The 14,316-nt window shown below is 36.3% G+C and overlaps 1 protein-coding gene across 1 annotated transcript; it reads left to right on the forward strand.

The window, feature by feature from the left end:
* Nucleotides 1–13,253: 13,253 nt before the first annotated feature.
* Nucleotides 13,254–13,970, forward strand: LOC122310177 (protein FAR1-RELATED SEQUENCE 5-like). The gene has a single exon (XM_043124053.1). The coding sequence runs from the start codon at nucleotides 13,254–13,256 to the stop codon at nucleotides 13,968–13,970; it is 717 nt and encodes a 238-aa protein (XP_042979987.1).
* The last annotated feature ends 346 nt before the right edge of the window (nucleotides 13,971–14,316 follow it).

The raw sequence follows: 14,316 nt of genomic DNA on the forward strand, positions 1-14,316 counted from the left end.
CATTTTTGGTACCGTAGATTTTGGTGTAGAGATCGAGGAGGAGGTTGAGCCCAAGGAGGCGGCTCCGCCGGAGTATTGAGTGGAAGTTTATCCCTTGTTGTTGGATTTGAACTATATTTGTATCTTGTAATATTTTATTATGTATGTTTTAAACAGTTTTGTATTAAACTAAGAAAAAATTCTGGTACTTAGTTATGACTTTCGTTATCTACTGCGCATTTCTTTTTGCACATTTGTTGTTTATACACACACTTGGCACTCGTCGTTAGGGTGATGACCCGTGTTGTTATCATCCGGACGTCTCGATTTCCCCGTATCCGTCTGTGGGGATTTGGGGGAGTCACAGGTGGTATCAGAGCTGTTTGGCTTTGAGTAAAATCACATGTCCCGTAGGTAGTACCAGAATATTTTTAAAGTTGTGTTTTAAAATTTATTTTAAGTAAAGTTGCTATTTGACATGTTTTATTTGTTTTGAATTTATTTGAGCTTATTTGCTTGTATTTATTTATTTAGTTATGTTATTGCATGCTGGTTTTTTTTTTTTTTTTTGTTTCTTGTTATGTGGTTTGGTTTTGGTTTTTGGTTTTATTTGTTTTTCTTAAATGGGGTCAATGGCTATATTATGGCAGGAAGATGGTACGATCAACAATACTGTTAGGTATGAATATTTAGCGTAATAGGCTAGAATATTTATCGATGTGGCTTGTTGTTATAATATCGAGACTTGAAGGGAATGATATGGTTTAGGCAATCTTTGTGGAGTAGGAACTCAAGTTATAATAGGAGGGGGGAATTAGCTTTAAGTTGCCTAAAATAATTGAGATCTTAGGTTTTGTAGAATTTATGTAATGAGTCTTCAGAGTAGGAGATTGTAAGTTCAACTAACATCAAGAATAAATTGATGAGAGTTTCATTTAAGGTTTAAGGTTTTGTGGACTCTAGGAAATGATTTTTTATCAATTAATGTTTTAGATTTTGAAAGTTTTGGGAGGCGATTGTTTTATTATTGGATCTAAGGTCTTCAATCTTGTTGATTTTAGAGAATGATCTTTAGATGATCAAAGGTTTAGAATGACTTGATGAACTGCTTTATAGTAAGACTTGAGTTTTGGATATGCGGATTTGGTATGCTAACTCGAACTATCTTATAGTTTGATTACTCTGTAACCGTTACCATAGGGATGATCAGAGTTAAGTTTTTGATATGGAAATTTTCGAGGAGCGTATTTTCTAAGGTTCAGGGGTATTGCTCTAGTTCAAAAATGGTTATTATTATGCTGAAGTTATAGAATTCCTTTGCATAGATGGAGGTTTCAAACCTTTTAGAGTACAATGATGGTCCTAGATAGAGTGCGCGTACTTGGGTTAGATGGCTATTTACTGATTTAAGCTTGGGCAGGGAAATGTCTTGGTTTAGTTGAATCCATAAAGACGAAGGCATAAGCCGTGAATGAATGGAGGTAACAACTAATAACAGCGCAAAGAATCTAAAGTTAAAATTCTATAGGATTTACGGAATGAGTTTATGGAACCTGAGATGGTAGGTTCAACGAGCATTTGAGGAGTCGATTAAATTGGAACTTTCAGATTTTGCCTAAAGCAAATTGATGACATTTTGTGAGTTAATTTGTCTACAGCCATTAAGACATCAATTCGTCTAATTTAAGTAATCAATGTGTAGATTTTCAAGAATAGATTTTCTCTATGAGACTCGAAGGTAATGTTTTTGCTGACTCATGAAGAGGGTTGTTTTTTTTTTTTTTTTTTTTTTTTTTTAAAAAAAGTTTTGGAAAATTATGGTTTAGAAGATGCTTATTCTCGAGTTGGGGGTTATAGGGTTGGTAAATTTTAGGAAATGATCATTTTCAGGTTTCAGGACTAAGGTGGTGTAGGTTAGGAAATAATTTTGTCGATCCTAAAAATATAGGTCCATCCAGGGTGTTGGAGGTGGTAGTTTGAGTGTTGGTATTTTAGTATTTTTTTTGGGTTGAGGCTGTATGTTTGGCCAACTTTTAGGAATCGATTTTGGTATATTTAAGGATATAAGTTGAGCAGATTCAGGAATGATTTTTGTTGATTTGAGGATATAAGTCTAGATGATGGAAATGGTAGCAGTGGATCACTTGTATGTTGGATGATTATTGGTTTTGGCTGTGAGTTTTTGGTAAGATGATCGAAGTGTACAGTCGAAGTGGGTTACTCAATAAAATGATGGTAGGCAATGATTGTTGTGATTATTCGTAGGAATTAATCTTGACTTGAGTTCACTTAGGAATTTAAATTTGGAAGCTATATTGTGTCTTGGAGACTAGGTGTCCAGTCGGAAGAATTATAGACATTATTATTTAGTTTGAAGAGTGTTTGTTGGGTCACTATGTGTGGTGTATGATCAAATCTTGGAGGTTGGAACTTAGGCATCAACGGTGGATAACATAAATAGATTTAGAAGGTAATATGGCTTTAGGACCCAAGAGTGATGTGGAATAATTTTGGAGGATTGAAGATTTGAGTAGTATGGCCTACCTTGAGATTTAATGGGGATGTGCAATTGAAGAAACTAGTCGTATAAATACTGGCTTATGGAAGTAGATATAAGTGGGCAAGTTACCAAGAAGGTTTCAATAATATTTTGGTGAGTTTTATGGTGGTTCGTATTAAGATTAGTCATTGTCAGGTTATATGATATTCAGAATTTAGGTGATGAGCTTTTAAATATAGATTGTCAGGTAAAAGTTCATAGTCACTCTTGTGGGTTGGTCGATATAGATTCAAGCCTTTTAGGTTATGTTCCTTACCTGAGATGTGGCAATTTTATTTTGAAAGGATGATGCTTGTTTTCATTTTGGGATGTTGAGTTTGATGGGTATTGATTCCTGTCAACAATCGTGGACGTATTTTTGCAAAATGTTGATTTTTTATTAGGGCAGTGATGGCCAACTGAGGAATGAGTGGAGATTTGTGGTTTTGGAGGTATATTATTTTCTATAGAAATGTGGTAAAGGTTTTCTTATGATTGGGTGTGGATTGAGCTTGTACTTCATGATGTTAATTTTTTTTTTTTTTGGAGGATATAGCCTTTATGTATTTTGGTGAGTTATCAGAGTGCGCGCGAAAGCATAATTTTTGGAGATACTTAGATATTCAAATTTTGTATTGATTTTGAGGAATTAGTAGTGATTCGGAGTTTTAATGGGAGATTAATCTTTTGGTCGTACAAATTTTGTTTATTGATAGTTAATTTTGGAAGTGGCTAGTAGGTTACCAATGTTAGAATATGATGAAAATTCGGAAGGTAAAGCAGAGGCGTCGTCGATATTAGCAATTTATGGTGTGAAGATAATAACCATTGGATTTGTTGGGAGTTGTCGATGATATGTATCTCAATTATGTTGAAAGTTGTATCTTGTATCTTTTTGGAGCTGATGGTTGATCTTGTAAATTTTAAGGACGAAATTTGTTTTAAGGGAGGAGGATGTGATGACCTGTTTTTACGTGTATTTTCGCCGAAAGAGTTGTTTTTAATTTAATTATATATTAGCTCTTTTATTTTAAATTATTATATTTTAATTGGTTTTATTTTATTTGACGTGATTTTTAATTTATTTTAGTCGTTTTATGTTTTTAAAATCGTTCTCGTCGGGTTAGTTTTTGGACTCCGGAGATGAGGATTGTACCTCATTTCTTTTCTCCATCTTTTTTTTTTCTCTTTTTCTTTTTCCTTTTTTCTTTCTCTTTTCTTTCTTCTTTCTTTTCTCTTTCTTCTTCTTTTTCCTCTTCTTCCCCCCGCGAGCAAGACCCAGCCCCCCCTCCATTTCTGTCCGTTCCTTCCACCGCCCAGTTCACCGTCGTCCCGCCGCCGTGCAGTACACCGCCCCCACTGGTCGTTTTCCCTCTGGCTGAAGATAACCTCTCTCAATTTTCAGGCCAACCCGTGCAGCCATTAGCAGCCACACAAGGCTGGAAGTCACAGCACCAGCTCTCCCTTCTCTCTCTATCACTGGTTGCTTCATCAGCCCAGAACCGCCGCTCGCCGGAGACGTGGCCGACACCACCCATCCAGTTTTCTTCCCCTCCGACCAGTTAACATCCCCACCAAGTTTCATCTCCATCCGAGCCACCGTTAGCCGCCACGAGCTCCTCCAAGCCACACAGTTTTTGTGCTTTTCCGTAGCCGTCGTTCCACCTCCGGCCACCACCTCTTCACAACTTCTTCCGTTACCTCTTACTATCTTAACCCACCCAATTCCAACCCCGATCCGTTGCTGGAGCAGCTCCCACGAGCTCAACTCCATTCAGCCCCTTTTTGCACTTCCACCGCCACCCACGGCTAAAGCTCACTTCCTTTAATTTCATAAACATCCGTAGGCCATTCCCTATCAATTTTGTGTCTTGGTTTGTCCCCATTCAAAAGTGGGTAATTTATTACCCACGGCCACAGTTTAAAATACACTATTATATTACTTTTTTTCCGCCGCTTACAACGTCGTGAGCTTTCGAAAAATACCGTATAGTACTGTAAGTATTTTCCAAACTCTACTTTTAGATTTAAATATATTTTACTCTTACAATAAATTATCTGGTTGGTTGGTTGATTCTGGCTGAGTTTGAGGAATTCCGGAATCGGATGGATTGAGGGCGAAGTTGATTGGTTTTGTTGATTTGTGATTGGTTGGTTATTTGTGCCTTGAGGCGTGCATTACATGGAGCATACATGTTCATTTTATTTAAATTGAGAAAATGCTATTTTATTTGCATAAATGGATTTTCGGGTGCCTGTGTATCACGACCCCAAGCTGAGATGAGGTATTATCTCGGTGGAGCTCCTCTGTTCACTCGGGAGCGTAATATACTGAGTGATGTCCCCTGAGTTGTCGCTGGGCGACAACGGGAGCGGGCGGGATGGTAACGCTCTCGTACCGACTCCGTGGTCCTTTGTTGGCGAGGGTTAGAAGATGCTTGGCTACGAACGCGCGGGGCGCGGAATTGGGCATCGCTCGTTTAGGTGTCACACGCGTGGTCGTTACCTGCGGTGTGGCACAGGAGCCAGGGTGGGCGGATGACCCCTAGGAGAGGTCATGGTCCATACAGATTAATTGGTTATTGGTATGAGTTGGGTTTGGGCCAAATGAGACTTTTGGCGTGAGTTGGAAAATAATATGTTTTTGGGGCCAAATGGGACTTTTGGCGTGCGTGGAAAAATATCGTTTCGCGGGACATGTGCGTTGGCATTCTTTCATGCATATTGTTTGAGTTTTAATATGTTTTTATCTAGTGGCGTTTGAATCTTTACTTACCTGCGGCACAATTTTTGGTACCGTAGATTTTGATGTAGAGATCGAGGAGGAGGTTGAGCCCAAGGAGGCGGCTCCGCTGGAGTATTGAGTGGAAGTTTATCCCTTGTTGTTGGATTTGAACTATATTTGTATCTTGTAATATTTTATTATGTATGTTTTAAACAGTTTTGTATTAAACTAAGAAAAAATTCTGGTACTTAGTTATGACTTTCGTTATCCACTGCGCGTTTCTTTTTGCATATTTGTTGTTTATACACACACTTGGCACTCGTCGTTAGGGTGGTGACCCGTGTTGTCATCATCCGGACGTCTCGATTTTCCCGTGTCCGTATGTGGGGATTTGGGGGCATCACATTTGTTCTTGGTTTAGATTAGTTGTAGACGTAAAGGCACAATTGATACTTGAACAAGTAACAAGATTTTGATGACTTTCTTTCACTATTTATAATTGTTATATAATCTATCAAGTAATTTTATTAGGTTAAGAATTTTGGTTCATTGCTATATTATCCGACCATGACTTCTAGGAATGGGATCGTGGTTGAGAGAAGATGAAAAAAGAAGTAAATCCATCACCAAATCAGCGAGTGAAAATTGTATCCCAAGTGTCTGTTTTATTGTTTCTTTTAAGTTTAATTCATTTGCTACACACTTTCTCTAAGTATCTTAGTTTTGGTAATTTTAGAATCATAGATTTACCTTTATTTTCAGTTAACTCGAGCTTGAATTTCCAAAACAATCACTAATCATATTCTTAATTCAGTCTACAATTCCTTGGTAAATAGTCCCCATTTTAGTTCAAGATTTTGTTCTTTTAGAAATTTTTTGTCACCATAAACGTCAATATTTTATCTTGTTATTATAAAAGGTTTGCTTAATTCTCATTATCTCTGTGAATTCAATCTTGGGATTTACTCTTGTATTATTTTGACAGTTTCTACGCTTGGAAGACGAAATTAGAAGCTGATCATCATGCGTACATCATTAAGCTTTGAAAGTTATAAAAATATTTTTTTTTTGTGCTTTTGATTTACTTGAAATTACACGTCTTTGCGCATGTATATGCGTTTTTATCTGTAGGATAAATACTAATAATCATAATCCATATGCTTTAGCATAGAGGCTGGTTAGAATTGAAACCATCTATAATGACATCATATTAAATAACAAATTTAGGTCAGTAAAAAATAAGAAATAGAATTATTTATTCACTATATTTAAGACACAGACCAATAAGATCTCACTAGCCTGAATGATCCATAAAACAATAAAGCATATGGATTCTAAGCATTCAGGGGCTGAAAATTCTATATATGCTTGGAAAACAAATAGAAAAAATCTATTTGCAAGTAATACATCATGAAAAAGCCTTACAAACCAACTATTAATTTGCTTGTAAGGCACCCATTTGTAGCAAAACTTAAATAAATAGAAGTTCTAAATATAGTGGATGTGCAAGACTTGTGCAAACTAGGGGTGGGTTTCAACTCCGACCTAACGGAGTCGAAGTGGCCACCTCCAAACTCCAAGTTCGACTGAAGTCAGAGGTCAACACGTACTCCAACTCCGATTGGAGTGTGATTGGGCCAAGGCCCAATTCTGAATCCCTAGGCTCATTTCTGAAGGCCCAAGTCCCATTACAATTTTTGGGCTTCCGAAATACTGTAAAATAAAAATACCTATATCCTAGTGGGCTTCCAATTTCTAAAATATGCTGTAAAAAATAATTAAAAAAATTAAATACAATGATTAAATTACATACATTACAAAATCAAAGAGAAGTAATTGCACAATGACAAACACAATATGACAATATAAATAAAAAATGCAAGCATCCAATCCCAAGCATCTTGCATCACTGTCAGCCATTTGGCCTCCAATCGCAAGCAATTAATAAGTCATGCACTAATAGTGTCAAAACATCCTTAAATGAGTTGTCGAATTGGGAGCCAATAGTATATGGTAAATAAGTTAAACTCGACAAAGCCTCTTGAAGCTAGTCATCCTCATCAGTTTTTATCTACAAAATAATACATCAAAAAATATATTAAAAAAATATAGTATGAAATAGTCAACAATATTTTCTCTAGATCATTCCTCTGATCTACATCAAATATAATACATGTATAGCATCACTACAACATAACTCCTCGTCCATGTAAGACTCTCAATTATCCAATTATACTAAGGTTCACAATTAGGTTTACAAAATCATAAAAATTAGAAGTTAAATAATTAAATATTATAAATATTTAAATAATCATTTAAAAGCATATGAAGTTACCCGATTCAAGCCCATAGCTCTCACCATCAACGGTATCTAGTCCAATGGGTGTTTCACTTAGCCAGTTTTGTGTGCAAACAAGTGCCTCCAAGGTTGTAAATGCCAATGAACTCCGGTAAGTATTCAACACACAACCTACAATGCTAAATGTCGATTCAGAGGCAACTCTAGTGATAGGAATGGCTAACACATGTCCAACCATTCGGGAAAGGACTGGAAACTTGTTGAAATTAAGCTTCTACCAAGTTAATAAATGAAATGCATCACTAGGCGCCTCAACATCTCCCATAAAATAACGCTCAACCTCATACCTATACTGCATAATATTCTTCGATGCACAATTTTGATGATACTACCACACCAAAAGGGATGAACTCTGTCCATGCGTGTCATTTAAGGAAGATGTCAAGTTAGTCGAGTGTGAGGAGCTACCACCTACAGTTGAAAGCTAACCACTATTGTTATAGTGACTATATAAGTTATCAATATTAGTTTTAAGCTCTCTATTAAACTCTTTAACCTTCTCTTCCCCAAGGACATCCCTAATCAAAAATCTATAATGACCAACTTATATCGGGGGACGTCAAAGATCGCAATCATAAATAGGAAACTATTTATCTTCTCAACATTCTTCCAATATTTATCATATTTGGATTTCTTCCTCGTAGCCATAGCAAATAACAATCCCACAATGTTAGCACAACTTTGTTGCAAGTGGTCATGAAACTCCGAGGTCTTGTCGAAGTACAAGTTTGCAGTAATATATTAATATATTTGGATTCAGATATCCGCAGAGTTATATTATAAAACAATTTTAAAAATTCAACAAAATATTTCACATTGGCCGAATCAACTGTGGCTGGCACACCGAGCCTCCTTCTCCCCTCTACCGACTCCAGTAAAGCATAACTCAGGCCTTCATCCTTGACCTCCATTCACTCGAACGCTCTTTAGTACTTTTATGCCACATACAACATCATGTATGTAGAGTTTCATTGAGTTGGAACGTCTAAGCACAATATATTTGAACATGGGATTTTAAGCTATTTGGCTATTGTCTTAAACTTGCCAAGCCTTTGGTGGAAGTCCTCACATATCTCACAAGGTTGTGGACTTCGGTAATAGAATCATCAACCTCCTTCAACTCCTTAATAACTATGAGGTTGATGATATGAACACAATATTGAACATGGATAACAAACTCGTGCTTGTGAACAATATCCTCTTCTTACAGACTCCACTAACTTCGACAAGTGTGCGGCTAAATGACAACACAAATATCTAAATTCTAGAAGCACAAACGGTGCTGGTTTTTTTTTTTTTTTTTAATTCAGACTGAAGAAAAGAACTTGACGTTTTACTTTGTCCATCATGTTTATACCCTATGAAAATAGATATAAGTTTGGTCTGCAAGCAATAAGACTGCCATTTGTAGACATTCACTCAGAAAAATAAGCAATTCATAGCAGCAGCAGTTCAAAGCCAGCCATGGTGATATCTTGCTTTTCATCTTGTATATATATGTTGCTAGCTTCAAGAGTAATATATAAGTGTGTATATACGTATGAATGTATATATATATATATATGTAATATTATATATGCATGTAATTGAGCACTAGTTAATTAGCTACTTGGGGGCCGAAATAGCCCCAAAATGCCAAAATAATTATGATGAGTCTTCATGGAAAGTACGGTGCAATTTAATATGCACTAAGAAAAGCTTGACTAAATTAACTATATGAAACGTATCTCTTTTACTTGTTCGTAGTTAATTTGAATTCTAATTAGATTTACAATGAAGTCATGACAACAAAATCCCCAAGATTTGGAATCCTAAATTTTGAATTGCCAACAAAAATAAACACCAATTGCAAATCAAATAAACACCAATTGAGAATCAAATGATGAGATGGTAATATACCTACGGCATCTCAAAGGCTCATGGGAAGTATTCTACAGTTGGCCTGGGCTTTTGACGATGACAAACGGTGCCAAATGGCATATGGGAAGAGAGAAACATAGAGAGAATAGAGAAGACGGGAAAGAGTGACGGGGAAGAAGGAAGAAGGGGGGTCCCGTGTTTTAGACTCCTGTGTGAAAAAATAACGTTGTTCCAAATGAAATGGAACGGTGTCGAAATTTAGGTGTAAAAAGACGTTTTATATTTGATTTTTTTTTTTTTTTAAGTTTGAGTTCGGAGTTAGAATTCAGAACTCTACATGCCTCCGAACTTCAACTCTGACTTCGAATTCTAAATACTCTGACTTCATCGATATCAAAATCAAAACAGAAGTCGGATAGAGTCAGAGCTAGTGAAGGATTTGCACAGCCCTAGTACAAACCCATTAAGAAAACTAGAGTTTTTTTTTTTTTTTTAAATGTGAGTCTCAAATTTACTTTTTATTTTATTTTTTAAAAAATGTAAAATTTGCATATCCTATGTAGGGCTATAAATGAACCAGTCTGTTCAATAGCCCGCTCGTTTAAACTCGAATCGAACTCGACTCGTGAAAAAAAAAAGCTCATTCGTGGAAGTAGATACCCGCTCGATTTGTAAATGACACATACCTGACAAAACTCGACTCGACTCGACTCGACTAAGGCTTGTTTAGGCTCGCTCGTTTATACTCAAATCGACTCCTTAGCTCGACTCGATTAAAACTCATTCATATATTGATAAATATATACATGATACACCTATGCATGTATATATGTATTAGCTAATAATATAAGCATACAAATTTTATAATTAAATATATAATATTAATTATTAAATCTTATTTAAAAAAAATTTCAAGCTCGAGCTCAAGTTCGGCTCGACTCGAACTCGTTTGTGGGACAAGCTCGAGCTCGAGGTCGAGTTGAAAGTTTAACTTATCAAATCGAATTTGAACAAAGAATTAAAAAAAAAATTTCAAGCTTGAGCTCGAGTATTTTGAGTCGAGCCAGCTCGGCAAGCCAAAAACTAGCTCGGCTAGGCTCGATTACAGCCCTAATCCTATGTCTCAATAAAGAATATCGTTGCGCACGGTAAGGAAATGCCATTGATAAGGTTGGCAACAAGGATTTGTCATTTAAGAAGGGTTGCTCATCTGAATGTGATGGGGATCCTGTCTAGACTGCAAAATCTCGTCCAAACATAAAGTAGGCGAGGTCTTGTCATAAACATCTCGTATATAGTAAGGCTCATAGATATATAGGTTTATAGAAATGCTTCAGACCGAACGGTCCTATAAACGGAGAATAACGAAGGCCAATTAGAATTTGCCACGTAAGAAGTACATTTTAAAGTCACTATTGCGTGATGTAGGGGATAAACCCACTCCGTCTTTGTTGCTTTCATCTGGAACTGAAATGAAAACCTCTCTCTCTCTCTCTCTCTCTCTCTCTCTCTCTCTCTTAGAAACCTTAATGTTAAATTTGAAGCTAAATCGGAAGCTCCCTTTTTTCCTAAAAACCAGCTAAATCGAAAGCAAGCAACACGTAGAAAATCAAATTCTTGGGATCCCAAGTTCATCAAGGTGGACCATTTTTTATTTTTCTCGCGCGTGTCTATGTCTATGCCAGTTTGTATTCAGTTTCACTTACTCTTATGCTCTAAGAAAAATCCATTTAGACTAGACCAGATTGATTATTTATTGATTATTTACACTTCGTGATGTGAATGAATCAGTGAGTGTTTAGACCTATAGCTGCTTGTTGTCAATGTTGCTTGCGAGAAAATCTTAAATCCATTCAGCTTCAATCAAAATGTGATTGGAATTCTAGCTGGTGTTCATTTGTTTTCTTTCAAGCTTGTTTGTGCATGAATATGCCTGATGATTAGATTGCGGGCTTTACAGTAGGAGATCCCATGGGTCATGATGGGTAATGACTTGAAAAAGTGTCCCGCATAAAAGGGATTTGATCACAGTCAAGCTTACAACTTTAAAGCAAATATGCACTATCTTGGAAAATGAGTTTTATTTTATTACATTGTAAAGTGTCTATTTCTTATTATATGAAGATTAAACCTATATATATCATTAAAAAGGCTCCAATCAACCATGAATAATTTCAATTTATGATACTCAGAGGCACTCTTGTTACTTGAAAAGTTGCCATTAAATTGATAGGACCTTATGAAACATTCCATTTTTTTCACAGTACCATGGATGAAGAATAGTCACTTTTTTATTGTTGTAGGGTTTTGGCTTCAATTTCCCATGGTTTGAACACCGACGCACCCACAATTAAAATCATGGTATTAAATCTGTTTGGTAATATTATTCGAATTCAATATTATACATATAATATTCAATATGTAATATATATATAACATTGTTTTATGTTGGACGAAGGATTTTGGATGGAGTTCGGATAGTGATGACGTTGACATAGTAACGAGTAGAAACTATCTACAAGGCATTGTAAATGAAACATTTGAGAATGAAACTGTGGAAGAGCAATGTGATGTGAGCATGGGAGCTTGATTGGATATGGAAGACATCGTGAATTTGGGAGATGGTGATGGAGATGGAGTGAATGTAGAAGATGCAGCTGGAGTGAATGTGGGAGCTAGAGTCAATTTGATTTCTACTTCCAATAGTGGAAATTTTGAACCATTTGTTGGGAAATAATTTGATGAGGCTGAGGATGCACAAGCATTTTATAAGGCGTATGCAAGACGAAAAGGTTTTGCAATAAGGACTAACCATACGGTATTATGGAGAGAGGACAGAAAATTACAAGGAGTACACTATATTTATACAAGGGAAGGGTTTAGGCATGAAAGTCTAAAACAAAAAGAAAGAAAAATTCCCGAACATGCTGAAACAAAAATTTGATGTAAAGCTACTATGTGTATAAAAAAGGATGGTGAAAGGTAGATAGTATGCAAGTTCGTGCCTGAACACAATTACGATCTACTCACACCAAGAAGTACCAGCTTGCTTCGTGGGCATAGAGGAGTGACACGTGCAAAAAAAACCCATTCTCACTTTAAATGAGTCTAGTATACCGACAAGGAAGATAATATCAATGTTGAACAAAGAATCAAGTGGTGATTTTAACATTAGTTGTATTGATAAGGATGTCGAGAATTATTTGGGAAATAAAAGAAGAAAATTGTTTGTGGAAGGAGATGCACAAAGGTTGTATGCATACTTTCTTGATCAACAGTGTAAAGAACCTGGATTTGTGTACTCCATGCAAGTTGATGAGAATGGGTGTATGGGAAGCTGTTTTTGGACAGATGCAAGATCGAGGTCTGCATATTAATATTTTGGTGATGTTGTGATGTTTGATACGACGTATCTCACAAATATTTATAAAATGCCATTTGTGCCGTTTTCAGGAGTTAATCATCATCACCAAACCATAATGTTTGGTTGTGTGTTGTTAGTCAACGAAACAGCTGAATCTTATATATGGTTATTGAGAACATGGCAGGAAGTAATGCTTGGACGTGCCTCTTCAACTATTATTACTGATGATGATAGAGCCATGGCTAAGGCCATTGCAGAGGTACTCCCAAATACAACTCACTGGTTGTACTTGTGGCATATTTTATAAAAATTTTCAGAACATTTGGCACATGTCTACAACAAGTTTCCTGAATTTTCAAAAGAGTTAAGTCATTGTATTCATGAGACAATAACATGTGATGAGTTTGAGGAGGAATGAAGTTCAATAATGGTGAAGTATGGTCTAGTTGATAATGATTGGCTACAAAATCTATATAATCGATGGGAGAAGTGGGTTCCAACTTACTTGCGAACCACGTTTTGTGCTGGTATGTCAACCACACAAAAGAGTGAGAGCTTGAAGAAATTTTTCAAGGATTATGTTCGTTCAAGCACGATGGTGAGTGACTTTGTGCATCAGTATGAGAAAACCTTAGATGCACGCTATTTTAAAGAGAAAGAGAAGGATGTGAGAACGAAATCGATTAGGGCAGTTTTGAAAACATGTTGGGCAATTGAAGAAGAGGCGGCCAAAGTGTATACTAGGAAATCTTTCGAAATATTTCAAGATGAGCTATTTAATAGCCAACGGTACAAAGCTACCAAAGTTCAGAAAAATGGTGAAAGTAAGATGTATGAGATGACACCTAATGGCAGAGATAAACGTGTTTATTATGTGAATTTGGAGAGTGGAGAAGCGAAGGCAATATGTACATGTCATATGTTTAAGTTTCTTGGTATTATTTGTAGGCATATCCTATGTGTCCTTGCAAAAAAATCAAAATTAGATGTGTTGCCTTCGCACTATGTGATAGAAAGATGGACAATCAATGCTAAGAGTCGAGCAATACTTGAAATACCAGTTTATGAGGGGCATGTAATGATACAAGAAGATCCGATAATGCGAAAAAATAAGTTGATGATGCAGTTTTACGATATTACATAACTTGGCTCACAATCAAGTTTTAGAATGAACTACCTTTCTATTGGCTTAGAGAAGGTACACAGGGAGTTGCTTTTGATGGAATATGTTGGAGAAAAAAATTTAGAAGGCGGAGAAATGTCACGTAATGATTCCCCTATGTTAAGATCATAAGTAATATTAAATTTCTCACAAACTGTACAAGATCCTCAACGAGTGCCAACGAAAGGAAGACCAAAATCTTTGAGAGCAAAGAACCCAAAAGAAACTCAAGCAGTGAAGAAAACGCCTTGTAGCATTTGCAAGATTGAGGGCCATACAAAGAACAATTGCCCTTCGTTGGGGTATAGTACTTATCAGAAAATTTTGA

The sequence above is a fragment of the Carya illinoinensis genome, chromosome 5 (genome assembly GCF_018687715.1).
Source record: "Carya illinoinensis cultivar Pawnee chromosome 5, C.illinoinensisPawnee_v1, whole genome shotgun sequence".
NCBI lineage: Eukaryota > Viridiplantae > Streptophyta > Magnoliopsida > Fagales > Juglandaceae > Carya > Carya illinoinensis.

Bases quoted from the DNA above. Each gene is read 5' to 3' on its own strand.
- LOC122310177 (XM_043124053.1), top strand. From the start codon at position 13,254: ATGGTGAAGTATGGTCTAGTTGATAATGATTGGCTACAAAATCTATAT.